The sequence below is a fragment of the Mastigoproctus giganteus genome, chromosome 2 (assembly GCF_048544385.1).
Source record: "Mastigoproctus giganteus isolate SK-2022 chromosome 2, ASM4854438v1, whole genome shotgun sequence".
Taxonomy (NCBI): Eukaryota; Metazoa; Arthropoda; class Arachnida; order Uropygi; family Thelyphonidae; genus Mastigoproctus; species Mastigoproctus giganteus.
In genome coordinates, this window is record NC_143576.1 from 138664679 (window position 1) to 138687285 (window position 22607).

At 39.0% G+C, this 22607-nt stretch overlaps 1 protein-coding gene across 2 annotated transcripts in view; it reads left to right on the forward strand.

The window, feature by feature from the left end:
• LOC150089601 (uncharacterized) overlaps positions 1-22607 on the forward strand; it is a 152663-nt gene that overhangs the window by 1548 nt on the left and 128508 nt on the right. The window contains exon 2 of one of the 2 annotated variants that reach the window (XM_090368684.1): positions 18666-18741. In XM_090368684.1, the coding sequence (XP_090224810.1) occupies positions 18666-18741 (76 nt within the window). The remainder of the gene's footprint in view (positions 1-18665; positions 18742-22607) is intronic. The other variant, XM_090368685.1, reaches the window with a different exon arrangement.

Sequence of the window (22607 nt, forward strand, 5' to 3'; positions counted from 1 at the left end):
TATTGTTGGGATATCGGAGATATGGTGTCAACAGATATGGAATGCAGAATGAGAATTTAGGGAATACAATGTGTACAGAAAGGATAGACAGGAGAAGAAGGGAGGAGGGGTTATGCTATTAGTTAAGAAACACATAAAATCTAAGGAAGTGCATCCAGTTTACATGGGTGGGCAGTGCAATGTTGAGTCAGTTTGGTGTGACATAAGCACTGGGAAAGCAGAAATGATAGGAGTGTGTTATAGACCTAAAGACTGAAGAGTACAACTGTATAGAGAAATAGTGGGCCAGTAAATCATTGTCTTATAATGAGGGATTTTAACTTCCCCGATATTGACTGGAACTTGTGGGTTGGTCACTCAAGCAGTAATACTCTTGATCTGATTTTCAGCAGTGATTATTCATTCATTAAGAATCTGCAGATAAAGGAACTGCTAGGTGGTAGCGATGTGGGATTTACTTAAAGATGTAACTACCATCGGGGCTAAAGGGAAGGGTTTTTGCTTTTGTAATAATATTGGTCTCAGATGGTTTTTAAATTTTGTATACAGAGAGACCAACTGATGACGTTATCAAGAAGAAATTCTTAATGGTAAGCATTGAAGGAATTAATCTTCGACGCTACTATGCTATTCATACCAACTAAGAAATACTGTTCAAGGTTTATATGGTTAATAGATAATGAGACTCAAGGCAGAGAAGAAAAATGCATGGGTTGCATATAAATTATCAGGCAACACAGAAGCCTATGGTAGACATGAAGTAGTCTGTAATCAAGTCATAAAGGAGATTAGGAAAGTAAAGGCATATTACGAGAAATCTTTGGCAAAGGATGCAAAGAAAAACAGCAAAGACTTCTTTACTTATGTAAACTTCAGAAGGAAGGGGATGAATCAGATTGGTTCACTTGATATCAGTGGTTTGACTGTTGATGATCCTACTCATGTACCTTACAAACTCAATGAGTATTTTGCATCCACATTCACACATGAGGAATTTTGCAGGGAGTTCTATTGGAATGAGCAGCAGTCTGGAAAATAAGTTGCAGGGGACTTCAGGGACTTCAGAGAGTCATCATGGAACAAGTAAATACATGGGCTGTGTTAGGGTAGCTAAGAATAAGAACAGGTGCATGTATACTTGTGTGCACCTGTTCTTATTCTTAGCTACCCTAACACAGTATCCTTTGCAAAATATTTCTCATAATCTGCCTTTGCTTGCCTAACCTCCTTTGTGACTTGATTACAGACTATCTTATAGCTACCCTAGACATCTATGTCGCCTGATAATTTATATGCCTCCCATGCATTTTTCTTCTCTGCCATGAGTTAGCATTAGCATTAGTAGATGTTTGGTTGGTTATTTGGTTTTTAGGAGCATTAGCAACTAAGGCCATATTGCTCCGGGAATATGTAGTGGTCATTCCCTGACCTTTCCGCATCTTCTGTAATTGGTGGTGACGGGCTCGAACCCCGGTCTAATCAAGAAGCGTGTGCTACGCACTACTGCTCTTTCCCACCTGGCTACGGAGGCGCCCAGCATTTGTAGAGGCATATGATGCAAGAAAGCAAGCTTATGCAGCATCAGCCAGAAAAAACAAAACTTCCACTTCACCCCTCCGTTCATTCGAAATATCTGTCCAGCTGAGCCTTAAATTTATTTAAGCTATCAACTTCCACAACAAGGGATGGAAGTCTGTTCCACCAACCAACTACCCGCTGGCTAAAGGCAAATTTCTGCACATCTATCCTACATCTGTCTTTCCTCAATTTGAATTTATGCCCTCTCAGGTGATTATTCTGAGCAAGAGGCAGAATCCCATCAGCATTGAGCATGCTCAAACCATTCAAGGCTTTATACACCTCTATCAGATCACCTTGCCGGTGCCTAGTCTCCAGACACTGTAATTTGTAAAATTTAAGCCTTTCTTCATAAGAGCAACCCTTTGTTCCATTCACTAATCTTGTTGCCTTTCTCTGTACTCGTTCCAGCAGCTCTACATCCTTCTTGAAATGAGGCTTCCAGACCTGTATACAGTACTCAAAGTGTGGCCTGACCATTGCCTTATAATATGGAATAATCACCTCCTTATCCCTGCTAGAAAAATTCCTGTATATCATTGATAAGACACCATGAGTTACTCTTGCAGCCCGTCTGCACTGCTCAGAGAACTTCATATCTGCCTGCACAATTACCCCCAGGTCCTTTTCATTCTCTACCACTGTCAGTGTAGTACCATGCAGTTGATACGTTGCTCTGGGGTTGCTGTTTCCCATATGTAGTACTTTACATTTGTCAATGTTAAACTTCATTTTCCACCTCTCAGCCCATAGCCGACCGGGCTAGCTGAGTGGGTAAAGTACCTGCCCGGCAACCCAAAGGTCGCGGGTTCGATTCCCGCCTCGGGCTTGGATCAAAGTACTGCAAAAACCTTGGGAGGTGCAATATGGCCACAGAAGCCGATGCGCCAACAACCACCAAATCAAAAAAAAAATCAATCAATCTCAGCCCATATGCTCAACCTTTCCAGATCCTTTTGCAGTAGCATAGCGTCAGTAGTGTCCTTAACAACCCTGCCAACCTTTGTATCGTCTGCAAACTTGGACATTAAGCTTGATATACCATCATCAATATTATTCATAAATACAGAAAACAATAATGGACCCAACACTGAACCCTGAGGGACTCCACTAATAACATTAGTCCACGATGAGCACTGTCCATCGATTACCACTCTGTGTCTTCTCCCCCTCAACCACCCCTTTATCCATAGCAGCAATTTGCCTCAATACCACACTGCTCCAATTTGTGCAGCAGTCTTCCATGTGGAACAGTATCAAAAGCCTTTCTAAAATCCAAGTATATAATATCAAATATAAAGTGGTGTAAAGGATCAAAGTTATTCCCTGCATCCAGTTCTTTTGTGACTGCATTATAGTATCCAATCAGATCGGTCAGGCAAGATTTCCCCTTAACAAAACCCTGCTGTGTCCGAGCTATAACTGAAGTCTTGTCTATATATAGTTTCATTGGTTCATCTGACGTCCATTTAGGCCTAAACTTTGAACAGTATTTCTTAGTTGATATGAAAAACTTAGTAGCTTCCAAGATTAATTCTTCGAATGTTTCCACATTTAAAATTTGCTGTTGGTAACGTCAGATGTTATGAACATTGGCATGGTGATTAATTACAGTATGCTACTACAACAGGATCTAGAAAAGTTAGACAGGAGGGCTGAGAAATGGCAACTAAAGTTTAACATTGATAAATAAATGCGAAGTGCTGCATATGAATAGAAGTAAACCTAGAGTAATGTACCAACTGTGTGGTACTACACCCAGGATAGTGGAAAATGAAAAAGACCTTGAGCTAATTGTGCAGTTAGATATGAAGTTCTCTGAGCAATACAGACAGGCTGTCAGGACAGGTCATGGGGTTTTGTCAGTGATATGCAGGGATAAGGAGGTGATTATCTCATTGTATAAGGCAATTGTCTGGCCATATCTTGAGTACTGTATACAGTTCTGGAAGGATATGGAGGTGGAAAGGCTTCAGTTCTGCAAATTGCAGCATCTGGAGACTAGACACTTGTGAGGCGACATGATTGAGGTGTTTAAGGCTTTGAATGGATTGATCAAGCTCAAAGATGATAGGATTCTTCCTCTTTCTCAAACCACACACGACAGGACACAAATTCAAATTGAGGAATGATTGTTGCAGAATAGATGTGTAGAAGTTTGTCTTTAGACAGTGAATTGCTGGAGAAAATTTACATCTGTTATTATTATTATTATCAGCCATATGGTGCAAGGAAGCCTGTGGCTTTTGCTGCACCAGAACAAAAAAAAATTTGAGTTACCCCAGCGACAGAGAGAGAGAGAGAGAGAGAGAGAGAGAGAGAGAGAGAAACAGACAGACAGAAATAGAAGGGAATCACCAAGAAAGAGAAGAATGATGATATCCAGCTCAGGACCCTGGGTGTGCCAATCCTATACTCACCAGATGTGAGCCCCTGGAAGTTAAGTTCAATTCAAGGAAGCACTAGAGAAACTATTGGAGGAAATGAATTGAGTGAATAGGTGAAATGGGAGGTGTTGGGCTTTTTTTTTATTTTTTTATTTTAGCTATGCTGTATGTATTAGATGACTCATCAACCAGTGCAGTACCACCACTTTGCTTATTGGAGGCTTGAAGTGATGAACCCCATGTTTAGTCTCTAGAGCAAAGTTTCCGGCGTCCCCCCCATACTTCTCCTTCAACCCATGCACTGTGCTAAGTACTATAGGTTTTGATACCTTTTGTGTTTGGGGTTTTCATAAAAAAATAAAATAAAATAAAATAAGCTTGCTTTCTTGCATCATTTGCCACTGCTAATGTTAAATTCAGGGAAGAACTAGACAAATTAGAGGGATGGAAAAGTTAGGTGGGAAGTTTTTTTTTTTTGTTGCTGTCGCTTTATAAACTTGCTTTCTTGAATCATTTGCCACTACTAATAACACTTCAGTCAGGTTTCCTTTTATCCTGGTTTCTAAGTGCTGTAGTTTAGAGAAATGAAGTGCAACAATGCCATTGTGCACCTAACTATGATAAATGTTAAATACATAGGTTTATGTGTATGAATGTGGTTGAAGTTTAGACTCCACTTTTGAGGTGTATCTGTTTGGGGACAGTATAACACATTTGAGAAAAGTACAGCACGCATTTCTGCAGTATAGCTGTTACATTCCATAGGGAGTTGCTTGGATTTAGTAATGTAGGGATGTGGTATTGCTGCACCAACATGACTATAAGTTTTAGAACCATCTGTATAAACTGTCATGTACTGGCCATACTGGGTTCTTGATGTGGCATGTATTTGTAGTATGTTCTGTTTGAACAAGGTGTTTCCCAGGGTGTTGTCAATGATAAGTCACACAGTGGTATATGATACATCCAAGGTGGGATTATATGAGAGGCATTAGGTGTATCTTACTAAGGTCAATTTACCAGGCAGCCTACATTGAGCAAAGATTAGCCCAGTAGATGGATAAGTTCTGTAAATGCTTTCCCATTTAGGAGAGAAAAGACCATTCCAAGTGGGATAGGTTTGGATGACCTTTGAGTTTTGTTGCATGGTTTAGTAAAAGCATTTGCCTGCATAGCTGCAAGGAGGTTTCATGTGATTCAGTGTATAGATCAGTGATGTACAATATGTCCCCAATGCAAGATGAAGAGCACAGTGGTGTAAAGGATCAAGGCCTTGGTCTAGCAGAGCTATAGACATGACAGTATTGATACATGGTACAAATGTAATAGTGTGTAATGGCCGGCTCCCTAATTTGTGCCTGATAGAACTCATAAGATGTTTAACTTTTTAAGACAGGTAATTCAGAGCATTTTTATATGTTCAAAGAAGGTGAGTTTTTGTCAAATATCACCGGCGAAATTACTTAATAAGTACAAGTCACTGTTGAAAAAAAGCCATGAATTAGGGTTGAATTTGAAAGTGTCTGCAATTCTGCCCAGACATGATAGGAGGGAGTATATGATCAGAGCCTTATCCATCAATTCGGCCCTGGAAAGATTGTGCAAGGCTCAAGGGGTAGAATTTTTTTCAGCCTGGTCTGTACTTGTTAACAGGAGAGACTGCTTCTACAGGGATGGAATACACTTAAATAGAAAGGGTGCAAGAATATATGCTGATGCTATCGAGGCAGTGTTAGGTGGGTCGGAAAACTGCTAGTTTGGGGGGATACAAGGACTAATAGATTAACAGTACCACTAGCAGAGGTGAAAGTGATTCTTGCACTGCTTCTATTGGAATGAGCAGTAGCCTGGAAAACAAGATGCTGGATATTTCAGAGACTACTTGGAGTCATTGCGGTACAAGTAAACACATGGGTTGTGTTAGGGTAGCTAAGAATAGGAACAGGTGCATGTATACTTGCGTAAATAAATACTTGGTAAATAAATTTGATGAATTTGAGGTATTGCTCAAAATATTAAAGGCAGATATTGTTGGGATATCAGAGGCATGGTGTCACACAGATATTAGCATTAGTAGAGGCATATGATACAAGAAAGCAAGCTTATGCAGCATCAGCCAAAAAAAAACTGCTCCCATTTCACCCCTCCATTCATTCCAAATACCTGTCCAGCTCAGCCTTAAATTTATTCAGGCTATCAACTTCCACAACAAAGGATGGAAGTCTGTTCCACCAACAACTAGCCGCTGGGTAAAGGCAAACTTCCACACATCTACATCTGTCTTTCCTCAATTGGAATTTATGCCCTTTCAGGTGATTATTCTGAGCAAGAGGAAGAATCCCATCAGCATTGAGCATACTCAAACCATTCAAGGCTTTATACACCTCAATTAGATCACCTCGCAGGTGCCTAGTCTCCAGACACTGTAATTTGCAAAATTTAAGCCTTTCTTCGTAAGAGGAACCCTTTGTTCCATTCCCTAATCTTGTTGCCCTTCTCTGTATTCATTCCAACAGCTCTACATCCTTCTTAAAATGAGACCTCCTTGACCTGTATACAGTACTCAAGGTGTGGCCTGACCTATTGCCTTATACAAGGGGATAATCACCTCCTATCCCTGCGGCGTCTCCGTGGCCAGGTGGGAAGGAGCAACAGTGCGTAGCACACGCTTCTTGATTAGACCGGGGTTCGAGCCCGTCACCACCAAATACGGAGGATGCGGGAAGGTCAGGGAATGACCACCGCATATCCCGGAGCAATATGGCCTTAGTTGCTAATGCTCCTAAAAAAAACCAAATAACCTCCTATCCCTGCTAGAATAATTCCCATATATCATTGACAAGACACTATGAGCTACACTTGCAGACCGTCTGCACTGCTCAGTTTTTGTTCTCTACCACTGTCAGTGTTGCCTTATACAAGGGGATATTCACCTCCTTATCCCTGCTAGAATAATTCCCATATATCATTGACAAGACACTATGAGCTACACTTGCAGACCGTCTGCACTGCTCAGAAAACTTCATATCAGCCTGCACAATTACCCCCAGTTCCTTTTCGATCTCTACCACTGTCAGTGTAGTACCACAGAACTGATACGTCACTCTGGGTTTACTGCTTCTCATATGTAGTACTTTACATTTGTCAATGTTAAACTTTATTTGCCACCTCTCTGCCCATCTGCTCAACTTTTCTAGAACCTGTTGCAGCAGCGTACTGTCATTAGTGTCCATAACAACCCTGCCAACCTTCGTATCGTCCGAAAACTTGGACATTAAACTTGATATACCATCATCAATATCATTTATAAATATAGAAAACAACGATGTACCAACACTGAACTCCGAGGAACTCCACTAATAACATTAGTCCTCGTTGAGCAGTGTCCATTGATTACCACTCTCTGTCTTCTCCCACACAACCATCCCTTTATCCATAGCAGCAATTTGCCTCCAATGCCACACTGTTCCAATTTGTTCAACAGACTTCCATGTGCATCAGTATCAAAAGCATTTCTAAGAACCAAATATATGATATCAAAGTTATTCCCTGAATACAGTTCTTTTGTGACTGCATCATAGTATCCAATCAAGTTGGTCAGCCAAGACTTTCCCTTATCAAAACCATGCTGTGTTCAGGCTATAACTGAAGTATTGTGTAGATGAAACTGCAATGCTTCTTTAACCAGTGCCTTCATTAATTTTCATGGAACAGAAGTTAACATAATAGGGCTTACGGAGACGTGCTGCCACCCAGAAATTGGAGATGATGAGTTTCAATATGGCTTGTATAATGTATTTAGGAAGGATAGGGTAGATAGAAGGGGTGGTGGGGTAATGCTTCTTATCAGAATCAGCCTAAGTGTGACAATAGCTTTCCTGGATTCAGACGTTTCACATGCTACTATAGAATCTGTATGGTGTGAGATAGTTGGAAACAAAGGTATAATGCGAGTAGGAGTAATCTACAGACCAGGTGATTGTGAAGATTACGATGAAAGCCTCTACATGCAAATGGAATGGGCAAGTAAGCGTCAATGTCTTATTATGGGTGATTTCAATATGCCTCTAATTGATTGGAGTAAATGGGAAGGAAACTCAACATGGGGAACAAAATTTTTAAATCAACTAGATGACTGTTATTTGTATCAACATATCATGGAAAGTACTAGAGAAAAGAATACCCTAGACCTCATCATCACCCATGAATCAGATGACATAACAGGGCTGACAGTAGAGAAACCAGTAGCAGGAAGTGACACAGAGTTCTACGGTGGATGATGATGAGAGAGTAGCAGTAAAAGGCAAAGGAATGAGTTTTAATTTCAGAAAAGGAAATTACGATGCCTTAAGGCACTACATGGCCTCTATTAACTGGGTAGATATTGCACAGAGAATGAATACATTTGAACTGTGGTATGCTTTTAGAACATTAATCACAGATGCCTTGAATGCATATTTACCATTAAAAAAATACTCCATGACGAGGGTTCCAAGTTGATGAATAGTGAAGTTGCCACATTACTTGAGCAGAAAAAGGTGGCATGGAAAAGTTACAGAGCAATAAAAAGTACTGAAGCCTATAACAGCTACAAGATGATCTGCAATAGAGCCACAGAAAAGGTTCGACAGGCAAAGGCAGTTTATGATAAATCACTAGCAAACAGAATAAAGAAGGGGGATAAGGAATTCTTCACAGATATAAATGCCAAGAAGAGCAGGACAAACCAGATCGGACCTTCACGTAAGGGAAAGGGGATAGTATTAAATATACACCAGCTGCCATTGCAGATGAACTCAACAGTTATTTTGCATTGATATTTACAAATGAAAAACCTTTTGTGGAAATGGGAAGTTGTGGTAGCAAAGTTAAAAAATATGTAATTAATGATATTGAAATTTCACAAGATTATTTAATGAAAAAACATTCGTGCCTACAGGCCAGTAAGGCTCCTGGAGTTGATGGAATATACCCTATAATCTTAAGGGAGGCAGCAAGTGAGTGCATTGAACCATTGAGGCTAATTATGCGAGCATCACTAGACTCTGGGGAGATTCCCTTGGATTGGAAAAGTGACATTGTATCTCCCATACATAAGGGTGGCTCTAAGAGTGAAGTGGGAAATTATCGACCTGTTAGTCTGACTTCAGTGGTAGGGAAAATCATGGAGGCAATGATCAAGGGTGGAATTCAGGATCATTTGGATCGAATTGAAACTCAAGGATACTCAGCATGGTTTTGTAAAAGGAAAATCATGTTTAACAAATCTGGTTCGCTATTTTGAAAGGGTCACTCATGAGCTGGATTAGGGAATAATTTCGACATTGTTTATTTAGATTTCAGCAAAGCTTTTGGCTCAGTCCCACATGAGCGGTTGCTTTATAAGTTGGAACAGGTTGGAATCACTGCGAAAATCCTCAGATGGATAGCAGGATGGCTTCAGGGCAGGAGGCAGTGGTTTGTGAGAAATGGCTATTCCTCAGATTGGGTTGATGTAAGAAGTGGGGTTCTCCAAGGATCAGTATTAGGACCACTGTTGTTTTTAATTTTCATAAACGACATCGATGAAGGGATGGAGGGCATGATGTCTAAATTTGCAGATGATGTTAAAATTGGTAGAGTAGTTAATGATCACTGCCAAGCTGAGCTTCTTCAGAGAGACCTAGATAGACTTCAGGAATGGTCAGAAAAATGGCAGCTATGCTTTAATCCAACAAAGTGTAAGGTATTACACCTGGGAAACAGTAATCCCAGAATAACTTATTCACTTGGTGGAGTTCAACTAAACCCAGCACTGGAAGAAAGGGACTTGGGTGTTATGATACGGTCAGACATGAAATTCTCTGAGCATTGTAAACAGGATGCAAGGAAGGCCCATGGTGTCCTATCGATGATCTATCAAACTTTTGCAAGTAGAGATAGGGACGTGATAATCCCATTATATAAGGCTTTTGTTAGACCGCACTTGGAATACTGTGTTCAAGTATGAAGACCACACGTAAAGAAAGACATCGAGCTTCTTGAAAGGGTGCAAAGACGGGTAACTCACCTGGTGAGATCGGCAAAAGGGCGTCCTTATGAAGAAAGACTTCGAATATGTGGGTTGCAGAGTTTGGAAACTAGACACCTTAGAGGAGATTTGATTGAGGTGTTTAAAGCTCTGAGAGGCATCAGTAAAATAAATGAGGACGAAATTTTCAAGATTATGAATGATGCTAGAACTAGGGGACATAAATTCAAGTTACGGAGGGAAATGTTTAGATTGGACTGCAGGAAGTTTTATTTTAGCTAGCGAGTTATAAATTACTGAAATATTAACCCCGGGGGCTCACATCTAGTGAGTATGGGCTTGGCAAACCCAGGGTCCTGAGCTGGATATCATCATTCTTCTATTTCTTGGTGATTCCTTTCTACTTGTCTCTCTCTCTCTCTCTCTCAGGGGGTAACTTGGGAATTTTTTTTTTTTTTTTGGCTGGTGCAGCATAAGCCTCAGGCTTCCTTGTACCATATGGCCATTAATTAATAATAATAATGTTACCTACATGGGTGGTAGAGGCTAAAAGCTTGGGGAAATTCAAAGGTCATCTGGATAGTACCTTCGGGTGAGGGAAGCGCATATTATGATAGGTTTAATTTAATTTTATTTTATTAATTATTATTTTTTTTATCATTGTTTTATTTGGGGTTTTTTTTTTTTTTTTTTTGGCTGGTGCAGCATAAACCATAGGCTTTCTTGCACCATGCGGCCATTACTAATGCTAATACTAACAGCTGTTTTGGATGTGAAAGAGAAAACAAAGTTTTTTTTTAGATGCAGAAGAAGAAATATTCGTAATGTGCTTGTGCCAAGAGAGATTAGAAGTCAGGGTAATCCCCAAGAGAGATATATCATCTTGCCTACAAATCGGAGTGTCACTAAAGATAAGCATAGGAGAAGAATCCTTTTAGTGAGATATAAGGCAGGACAGAGTTTTAGGATTGAAATCAACTAAGTTGTCATTGCCCCACTGGAGAATTACCTGGAGATCAGCATTTAAGGAATTGGGAGCGGATATTCAAGAAGTTGAAGCCGATTGAGCAGGGCAAGGTTTCTCAAAATGGAAAGTGGAATGCAATGTGTTATCTTCGGTAAAACTATGGATAGGATTTCCAGTCAATGCACGAAGGTCATATATACAAGAGGAAAAGAGTGGGGAAAAGAATTGAACCTTCGGGGATACCAGCAGTAGTGGGGAAGTTATAAGACAGAGAGCCATCTACCATCACCCTTAGTGAGCGATCAGAGAGAAAACTGCATAACCAATTACAAAAAAACAGTTGGCAAACCATAAGATGGAAGCTTGTTTAGAAGACCTTTATGCCAAACATGATCGAAAGCCTTTGAGATGTCAAGCAACTGCTTGTGTTTCACCTAACTTTTCCATTGAATTTGTCAATAAATGGGTAACATAAGCCAGAATATCACCAGCGGATCGACACTGACGGAATCTCTATTGGCGGTCGTTGATAAGATGGAAGGTTTCTAGGTAGTTTGAGTTCGCAGTTAATTGATTTCTCCATTACTTTAGAAAGAGTAGAAGCAGTTGCAATGGGAAGATAATTGGATTGGGAGAGATTTGTCACTCATTTTTAGGAACTGGCTGGATATGAGCAAATTTCCAAGCAGAAGGAAAAACACCTTTGGAAGACAGCAGGGCGTAGCACCGCTTCTTCATTAGACCAGGGTTCGAGCCTGTGACCACCAAATACGAAGGATGCAGAGATGTTAGGGAATGACAACCGCATATCCCCTGAGCAATATGGCCTTAGTTACTAATGCTCCTAAAAACCAAATAACAAGCAAACAAACAACAAATCTTTGGAATAATAAAGTGAAGAAAAGCGACAAAGAACAGGAGTAAGTTCAGGAGCACAGGTTTTGAGAACAAGTGGAGTAATACCATCATGACTTGTAGCTTTCTTAGCATAAAGATTCGTCAAAATCCTTCTGACATCCTTTTGACAGAAGACCACAGGATGCATTGAAAGGGGAATGGTGGGAGGCGTTTTACCAAGATCATTAATACATGAGTTGGAAGAAAAATGGGAGGCTAGCGGATCAGCCTTATCACTTAGCTGAAGTGAGAACAGCACCATCTGATTTTGACAGAGGTGGGAGCAGTGATGGGCAAAAGTTGCGGCTAATAGCTTTAGCAAGAGACCAGAATGCTCTGCTACCATTAGGGCAAGAAGCAAGTTTTCTACTCTTAGCCTGCTCAAAAGTTTGGACTGATTAATAACTGCTTTACAATTGTTGCGAGCTTTGGTATAAGCAGAAAATGAAACCAAAGAATTGGAAACAAGCCAATTACGATATGCAATGTTCTTCTCTTGAACAGCCTTAGCACATTTATTGGAAAACCAAGGTTTAGATAAAAGACGAGATTTTAAAGTGGAGTGCGGAATAAAGGATTCCATTCCTACAAGTATAATTTCACTGACGTGATCTAAGCAAACGTTGACATCAGAAGTTTTGAAACAGTAATATGACCAAGGAAAAGAAGAAAAGAAATCTTGCAGGTTTTTCATTCTTGTAATGCGAAACAATACAAGGTTGGGAATAGCCATGAGATAAAGGCTCCATTGGAGAAGAGACAATCATCCAGTTGTGATCTGAAGTGGTTAAAGAACCACTCACTTTGACCGTGTACTTAGAAGTGTTTGTGAGAAAAAGATCAAGTGCGTTGGATGTACCTCACTGCAACATATAACTAGCTGCTTGCTGACTGTGATGGTATTAAACATTGCCAGATGTTTGAAAGCACTGCAGTCAGTGACAGCGATCTTCAACTGTTGAATCAGTGATGGGTGGCAAAATCTCCCACTCCACAGAGTGGTTATCACAGTGAAGGGATCATCAGTTCCAAAAAGGTTATCTTCAACCTCCCATGTACAAAGAGAGAGGAGAGAAGGGAAACATATAAAGAGAGCGAGATCGATTGCGGTAAACGTCGTATGAGTAAGCATGTGGAAGAAAGTGTTATATCCCACATTTAGAAGGGCCAGGTTGGTTGTTTTCATGGATATGCTTTTGATAGTCCTATCCCCTTCCATTGATGTCAACACTTTCCCACAGAGTACAATGCCCGTTGAAATCCCTGAGTGACAGAAAAGGGGATGGTAACTGCTTAATGAGATCACCAAAATCTGCTTGGTGAATGTTGGCCCTAGGTGACAAATAGATGGAGTAAACACTTAAGCGAAACCCTACTTTTAGGCAACTGCTACCACCTCCTTCCTGCTACGTATGGTTACTATAGGAATGGCTACTCCTCCATGGGCAAGTCCATCCCCAGCTCTCTCCTTGTGAATGATTGAGCAGTTTTGCAAGCAAGGGTTCTCGTTTACCTTAAGGTACAGCTCCTGTAAGCAAAAGCATGTTGGCTCATGCTTACACAGTTGAGCCTTAATGTAATCGCTATTCCAATGGAATCCACGGCAATTCTATTGTAGGAATTTGAATGTGATCATTATTTTGGTTTGCCATGTCCATCTGACAGCTTCTGAATGGCTGAGGGCTTTATTTTCTCAGTCCTTGATTTTTCTTTCTTTGAAAAAAAAGGATGCATTCTGAACTGTGTCCATATCTTCCTATTCTGTGAAGAGTTCAAGGACTGAGTCATCTAGTCTGTGACTTTTGACATCCATCCATCTTTTGTTAGCATTAGCATTAGTAGAGGCTTATTCAGCATCAGCCAAAAAAAAAAAAAAAAAAACACCACACCCATTTTGCCCCTACGTTCGTTCGAAATATCTGTCCAGCTGAGCCTTAAATTTATTTAGGCTATCAATTTCCACAACAAGGGATGGCAGTCTGTTCCACCAACCAACTACACGCTGGCTAAAGGCAAATTTCCACACATCTATCCTACATCTGTCTTTCCTCAATTTGAATTTATGCCCTCTCAGGCGATTATTCTGAGCAAGAGGAAGAATCCCATCGGCATTGAGCATGCTCAAACCATTCAAGGCTTTATACACTTCTATGAGATCACCTCGCCGATGCCTAGTCTCCAGACACTGTAATTTGCAAAACTTAAGCCTTTCTCCATAAGAGCAACCCTTTGTTCCATTTACTAATCTTGTTGCCCTTCTCTGTACTCGTTCCAGCAGCTCTACATCCTTCTTGAAATGAGGCCTCCAGACCTGTATACAGTACTCAAGGTGTGGCCTGACCATTGCCTTATACAAGGGAATAATCACCTCCTTATCCCTGCTAGAAAAATTCCTGTATATCATTAACAAGACACCATGAGCTACTCTTGCAGCCCGTCTGCACTGCTCAGAGAACTTCATATCTGCCTGCACAATTACCCCCAGGTCCTTTTCATTCTCTACCACTGTCAGTGTAGTACCACAGAGTTGATACGTTGCTCTGGGGTTACTGTTTCCCATATGTAGTACATTACATTTAACAATGTTAAACTTCATTTGCCACCTCTCAGCCCATCTGCTCAACCTTTCCAGAACCTATTGCAGCAGCATAGCATCAGTAGGGTCCTTAACAACCTTGCCAACCTTTGTATCATCTGCAAACTTGGACATTAAGCTTGATATACCGTCATCAATATCATTTATAAATACAGAAAACAACAATGGACCCAACACTGAACCCTGAGGAACTCCACTAATAACATTAGTCCACGTTAAAGCAGTATCCATTGATTACCACTGTCTGTCTTCTGCCACTCAACCACCCCTTTATCCATAGCAGCAATTTGCCTCCAATGCCACACTGCTCCAATTTGTGCAGCAGTCTTCCATGTGCAACAGTATCAAAAGCCTTTCTAAGATCCAAATATATAATATCAAAGTTATTCCCTGCATCCAGTTCTTTTGTGACTGTCTCATAAAATCCAATAAAATTGGTCAGGCAAGACTTTCCCTTAACAAAACCATGCTGTGTCCGAGCTATAACTGAAGTCTTGTCTAGATGATTCTGCAGTGCTTCTTTAACCAGTGCCTCCATTAATTTTCCTGGAACAGAAGTTAAACTCACAGGTCTGTAATTACTTGTGTCAGCCTTTGATCCTCCTTTGTGAATTGGGGTTACATTTGCACACCTCCAGTCTATGGATACCTCTGCTGAGTTCAAAGAAGCTCTCATAATTATGGCTAAGGGTTTGCTTACTTCCTTTGCTGCCTCTTTTAATATAACTGGATAGATCCCATCCACTCCTGGTGCCTCTTTTATGTTTATCCTCAACAATTTCTCCTCCACTTTCCTCCCAGTTATTACAAAATCATCTAGCTTTCTGCTAGTGTTTACTTCACCTACGACATTCCCCTTCCTGAATAACTCCTCATGTGTGAATGTAGATGCAAAATACTCGTTTAGTTTGTTAGCCACCTGAGCAGGATCCTCATCTGTTGAGCCATCAATATCCTGTGGACCAATCTGATTCATCCCTTTCCTTCTTGAGTTTACATAGGTAAAGAACTCTTTTCTGTTTTTCTTTGCATCCTTTGCCAAGGATTTCTCATAATCTGCCTAATCTGCCTTTGTGACTTGCTTGCAGACCAGCTTATATCTGTTATAGGCTTCCATGTCACCCATTAATTTGTATGTATCCCATGCATTTTTCTTCTCTGCCATATGTCTCATTAGTTCATCTGACATCCATTTAGGCCTAAACCTTGAACAATATTTCTTAGTTGGTATGTAAAGCCTGGTAGCTTCCAAGATTTCTTTGAATGCTTCCCATTTTTAATTTGCTGTTGGTAACATCATCAGTTAGTCCTACTGTATAGAATTTAAATACTGTCTCAGACCATCGTAGTCGCCTTTACGAAAGCAAAAACCCTTCCCTTTACCCCTTATAGTAATTACCTCTTTGAGTAAATCCCACTTGGAATCCCACTCATATAAATCCCATTTATATGAGCCTTCCCCACTGGAGGGCTCATATAAATTTGTGTCCTAATGGAATGCTTTGCTGCTGCTTTCTCAGCATATGCAGCTTTATTACTATTTATTGGCTTCACTGCTTTCATTGCCTTGATAGGATATGTTCAGCTTTGCCTTGAGTGTCTGTACCTCTTTTTCCTTCTTCCACCACCAGTATCCTCTTGAATATGTTGAGTGTTCTTGGCATTTGATGCATATAGGTTTTGTAGTTGAACATTGCATGCTTTCATGGTCCTTTGCACCACATTAAATGCATGCAAGGGAACCACAACAGGCCATTTGCAAGTATCCTTATTTTTGACACGTATGGCCTTACTGTGCAGTGCAGGTACCCAGCTTTAATGTCATTAGGAGATATTGATATATTAAAAGTAAGGATCAGGTTTCTAGTAGGTACTAAAGTCTGATCCTACTTACAAATTCTCTTTCCAGCTGTCACTTCTAGTGGCTTATGTTCTGAACAGATTTCTTCTTCTTACACTTCCATAAGATTCCACTCAGAAATCAAGCTCAGGATGAATTTAGTGTCTTATGAGGTGGTAACTGTAATCAGAATTCCCCCCAATAGGGTAGGCTCGAAGGAGCTGTTCTGAGTGTTTTTCATTTCTATTACAATATCACTGGATTGTAGCTGTTTGACTGATTTTGGTGACCCTGACATTTCCAGTCCCTTCTGAATAAAGAAGGGCAACATCTTTCTAATGGGTTTTTCAAATGTTGAATGGATTACTGTGAACATGGTGCAGGTCCTGGTTTTTCTTTCATTCTTAGCCATTTAAAGTCATATTCTGGTCATCTGTCATTAATGAAAATTGGAAACAATAACAATATCACTTATTCACCAGCTTCCAACTAATAATTACTTTATCCCTTCTTCAGATATATACAAGATATTTATACAGGACTGTAAGAAGCTTTTATAAAATCTAAGTAGATTATTGTTATTCCTTGCATCCATTTCCTTCATTCATAGGTGCAACTAGAACCTTGAATCAAGGATTGAAATTTTGCCCTCTTAAATATTGAACTTTTTAAAGTGTATTTAAATACTTAAATATATATTTTACTTTAAATATGTATTTGTCTCTTGCATTTTTTAAATTATTTTTTAAAGCAAAAGACCTGCTTCAGATTCAGTATGACATCACAATGGGTGTTTGAACTACCCCTTAGTTATTCCACTGCCTTCATTTACTACCTCATAATAGTAATGAGGAACACATTGCTGCATGTAATTATATTTATCAAATTTAGAAAACTAATCAATAAAAATAGAAACTTTATATATAACCATACATCATGATCTCCTTAAGATCACCATGGTAAGAAGACGGAGAAGAAAGAAAAGCTGATAAATGAATGAAACATGTAATCCTACATGCTTTCTACAGTCCTTTTGTTTTAATTTCATTGGCATAGTTTTAACACTGGTGACTTGGATAATATCCTTTGTTTGGGTTGGATGTTCTAGAGCCAGAGTTGGCAACCTGCGGCTTGCGAGTCCCATGCGGCTCTTTGAGCATGTAACTGTGGCTCTAACTTTTAACCCACATAAAGCACATTTTGAACTGGAAAATAATCGAGGACATTTGGAGCACAAGACTAAAATGCCTTAAAACTTAAATTGAGGATTTGGAGAGGCAAAAGCTTGCTCTTGCAATTCTACACAAATGGATGGCGATAGATGAGTTGAAAAAGCATGACCAAATTGTGTTCGATGCGTGGAGTAGCTTACTGGACACGTATATAAATTTGAAAATATTTGCATTTGGACTTCTCTCATTTTTTGGTTCGAATTTCTGTGGGCAAATATTTTTGAACATGTACTGTATTAAAAATAAATCAAATACTGTCTGATTAATGCAAGTCTCTCAGCATTGTTTAAAGATGAAAATTACGACATACTTGCCTGATGTTGAGAGACTCGTTCAAGAAGTTCAGCCACAAAAGTCACAGTAATTCTTACCTAATTGGATGTCTGTAATAATATTTCAAAAAATATATATTTTTTAATGAAACACCTTCCCACTCTATTCCAGTTCTTAAAAAACTCCTCCCAGCTTGAGCTGAAGTGCAGACCTTCAGATTCTCTCTTTTTTTAATTAGATCAAAAATGGCCCTTCACCCAAAAAAGGTTGCCGACCCCTGTTCTAGAGGGTGTAGTTTGATTGGACAAAGCTTGTTGACAGTGATGAGGGTTATAGGCCATTGTGGGTGAGTCCATTGGTAAAAAGGGGTGGGGAGTCACTTTTACTTTCTGTCTGGCTCCTCTTTGCAGCTTGTCTGGCAGATCAATGAAAGTTTGCAGGATGTGCAATGGCTGAGTGCGCAATCTCTCTCTCTCAGTAAATGTCCTTCTGTCCTCATCCTCCTGGAGTGGGGTTGGAGGGATTTGTTATGGCTATGCCTGCAGAGATGTACGTTCATGTGGGATGGGAATAATAAACTCATATACAATATATGAGTATTAAATGCAAAATAAATGCCAGTCTTTGAACTAAAAATGCTTCTTGAAAGCAAAACCCAACAATAAACGACCTTTGGTGGAGTATGGAGGAGCAAATGTGTGTATATTGTGAATCATGAATTCAAAATTTTCCCCTAGCATATGGGAAACTATGTAACAGATAATTTACATATTTTGGCGTAACAACCACCTATTTGCTATTCTTCTTTTATAGATTAAAAAATATATATATTCTTAAATGTGATATGTTGTGTAAAAATATATATATATTTTTTTTATTCCATAGAACAAACAGAAAAGTTCTAGGAAGAGAAAGCTTACTCAAAGTAATCCGATTTCTAAATTATGTTCCATTGCAAATGGTTTGTCTTTCAGCTTTATGTGTAAATTTATATTAATTTCATAATATGGTATATATATCAGCAGGGTATTTGAAAACAGTGTTACCAGGTATCATATAGAGTATGCCCTTGTTTAATGGAAAGGAAGCATTCCTGAAAACCATTTCAATAAGCAGATGAATGAATGTTGCAGTCATTATGCATGTCTATAGGGAAAAGTGAATCTCATTTTCCCCATAAATCCATAATGATTGTGAAGACAGAGATCAGGAAAATGCTTTCTCCCAGAGACATTTATTTTTAAAAAGTTACACATTAATATACAAATTAATTTTTATTTACAAAATTTAAACAATATCATTGTCTTTTTGGACATCTGAAATTTTTTTTGGTCATGAATAGAAGCCCCTTCTATTGGAAAGATGTTTTTCAGAGATGACAAGAATAAATTCAATCTCAATTGCCTAGAAGAATTCTTTTTGTTGTAGAAGTCTCTTAAATTTGAATGTCATTGTGAACATTCAAATCACTTTACTATTTCATTCAACATTAGAGATGTCATGAGGCAGCGGATTTACAACTTTTTTGAAAATTATAAAATCATTGCTAAGAAATTTGTAGTAATTTCTTGGTCTTCTGCCTGTTTCTTCGTTATTGAATTTTTTTATTATGAATTTTGCTTTTCAAGAAGACTTGAAAGTCTTCATTCAGCAGTTCTCATAAGATTCTAGAACATCAACAGAATTCCTCTTGAAATTCTCCCAAGTCTGCCATAACTCCAAAATAAACAAATAAACAAAGTCCTCTTGAAATGAAGGCATAACGTCAGTGTGGTGTTATACCTTTAGTCAAAAAAGACATTACAATGTGTAATATCTTCTTCAGTCAAAGAAGACATTACACGTTGTTCAATCCTCTATTTACAGTTCTGGCCAGAGTTTTCCCAAATACTGTCTATCAAGATTCATTAATTTCTTCTGATGCAACTTTAATAATTTTTGCTGCCTTCTTAATGTTATAATCTTTCCCAAACTTCTACACCATCCTTGTCTCCTGACTCATTCAGATCAACAAACTGGTGTAGATGCATCTCATATATTTTAAAAGTTTTTATGAAGTCCTCATTCATTTTTTTCCGAAATCAAAAAACTACATGTATTTTCAGAGAGGTCTTTCACAACTAGTACACTGGCATATGCCAGTGTACTAGTTGTGAAAACTCCTTGTAACTAGTACACTGGCATATGCCAGTGTACTAGTTACAAGGAGAATCTTGTACAAGATTCTCCTTGTAAGAATCAGTTACAAGGAGAATCTTGAATTAAAATTTTTACTTTGAACAATAAAGCTTTTGTTCAGAAATTTCATCATTCACTCTGTAAACATCTTTCCTGTCACCCAAGCCTTCTTGTTTTCTTTATAATGGAAAATAATTATTTGAATACCGTTTGGTAGCCCAGAGATTCTTTGAATAATAGACAAGGAGTGGTTTTATTTTATAATTACCTGATATAATTTCCTCCAAGCAGCAGTATGATGATCTTTCACAGCTTTGACTCCTTATTGTCCCCTTTCTTCATCTGAGATGTCAGTATGTTTGGGAAACCATTTGCAGAATAATCCTGTTTCATCTACATTAAAAACCTGATTGGGAGGATAATTCCCTTCATTAAAAACGTTTTAATTATTCTGAAGTGCAGATGCTGCCTCAAAATTTGAACTTTGGCCTTATCAGTCATGGAACTTGGGTTTTTAAGTTTTTTGGGTTTTTGTCTATTGAATATACAATAGTTGCAATACACTGATGCCTCCTAGCCTTAGCTGCTTTGGCATAAAATTAGAAACAACAACAGTTTTGCAAGTCACTTTCAGGTTAAGAAAATTACATTGTGATTAAATTTTAAAACCAACAATAGCTGGCAGTATAAAGGCCCCAATAGATGATGGCTCATGCTTATTCTTGGCCTTGGTTTGAATATTTTCATGTAAACTTTACATCTAAAACAAAAACTTAATTTTTTTGATCTGCATTATGAATTACGAGGGCTGTTCAATAAAGAGTGATCATAATTTTTTTTTCACAACATACCTTTATTAATCAACCATATTAATAAAGGACCAGGGTATGTCTACCAGAGGCAAAGGTAGATAACGTTGTAGAGCAGATATCATATTTTAATGGCACAAAGGGTGATATTGTTGTACATTTTGATACTATTTGATATTAAGAGTAAGAGACCAGCGGAACTACTTAACAAGTACAGGTCAATGCTGAAAAAAAGCCGTGAGTTAGGGTTGAATTTGAAAGTGTCTGCAATTCTGCCCAGACATGATAGGAGGGAATATATGATGAGAGCCTTGTCGATCAATTCGACCTTGGAGAGATTGTGCAAGGCTCAAGGGGTAGAATTTTTTTCAGCCTGGTCTGTGCTTGTTAACAGGAGAGACTGCTTCTACAGGGATGGGATACACTTAAATAGAAAGGGTGCAAGAATATTTGCTGATGCTATCGAGGCAGAGTTAGGTTGGTTGGAAAAACTACTAAATTGGGAGGATACATGGACTAATAGATTAACAGTAGCCGCTGGCAGAGATGAAAGTGATTCTTGCACTGCTTCTATTGAAATGCAATTGAGCAGCAGCCTGGAAAGCAAGGCAATGGGGATTTCCAGGACAGCTGGGAGTCATACTGGAACAAGTAAATACATGGGCCGTGTTAGGGTAACTAAGAGTAGAAACAGGTGCATGTATACTTGCATGTACACCAATTCTAGGAGTATAGTTAATAAATTTGATGAGCTTGAAGTGCTAGTCAAGACATCAAAAGCAGATATTGTTGGGATATCAGAGATGTGGTGTCACACAGACATAAGCAGTGCAGAATTGGAATTTGGGGAGTACAATGTGTACAGAAAGGATAGACAGAACAGGAAGGGAGGAGGGGTTATGCTGTTAGTTAAGAAACACATAAAATCTAAGGAAGTGCATCCAATCGATGTTGGTGGACAATGCAATGTTCAGTCTGTTTGGTGTGACATAAGACTGGGAAAGGAAAAATGAGAGTAGGTGTCTGTTATAGGCCTAATAAATCTGATGAGTATAATGACCAATTGTGCAGAGAAATAGTGGGCCAGTAAATCAGTGTCTTATAATGGAGGATTTTAATTTCCCAGAGATTTACTGAAATTTGGGGGGTTGGTCACTCACACACTAGCAAGGCTTTTGTGGATTTATTGGATGATTGTTTTCTACAGCAGCATGTTCAGGAGGCAACTAGAGGAAGTAATACTCTTGATCTGATTATCAGTAGTGATTCTTCATGCATTAAGAATCTGCAGATAAAGGAACCACTAGGTGGCTGTGATCACAGTGTGCTGAAGTGAGATTTACTGAAAGAGGTAACTACCATCAGGGGTGAAGGGAAGGGTTTTTGCTTTTGTAAAAGTGACTACGCTGGCATGAGACAGTATTTAAATTCTATACAGTGGGACTAACTGATGATGTTACCAACAACAAATTCAAAATGGAAAGTATTCAAAGAAATAATCTTGAAGCTACTAGGCTTTTCACACTAATTAAAAAATATTGTTCAAGATTTAGGCCTAAATGCATGTCAGATGAACTAATTAGACATGTTGCAGAGAAGAAAAATGCATGGGATACATGTAAATTAACAGGTGACACAGAAGCCTATGATAGATATAAGCTGGTCTGTAACCAAGTCACAAAGGAGGTTAGCATTAGCATTAGCATTAGTAGAGGCATTTGATGCAAGAAAGCAAGCTTATGCAGCATCAGCCAAAAAAAAAAAACCCCACTTCCACTTCACCCCTCTGTTCGTTCAAAATACCTGTCCAGCTGAGCCTTAAACTTATTTAGGCTATCAA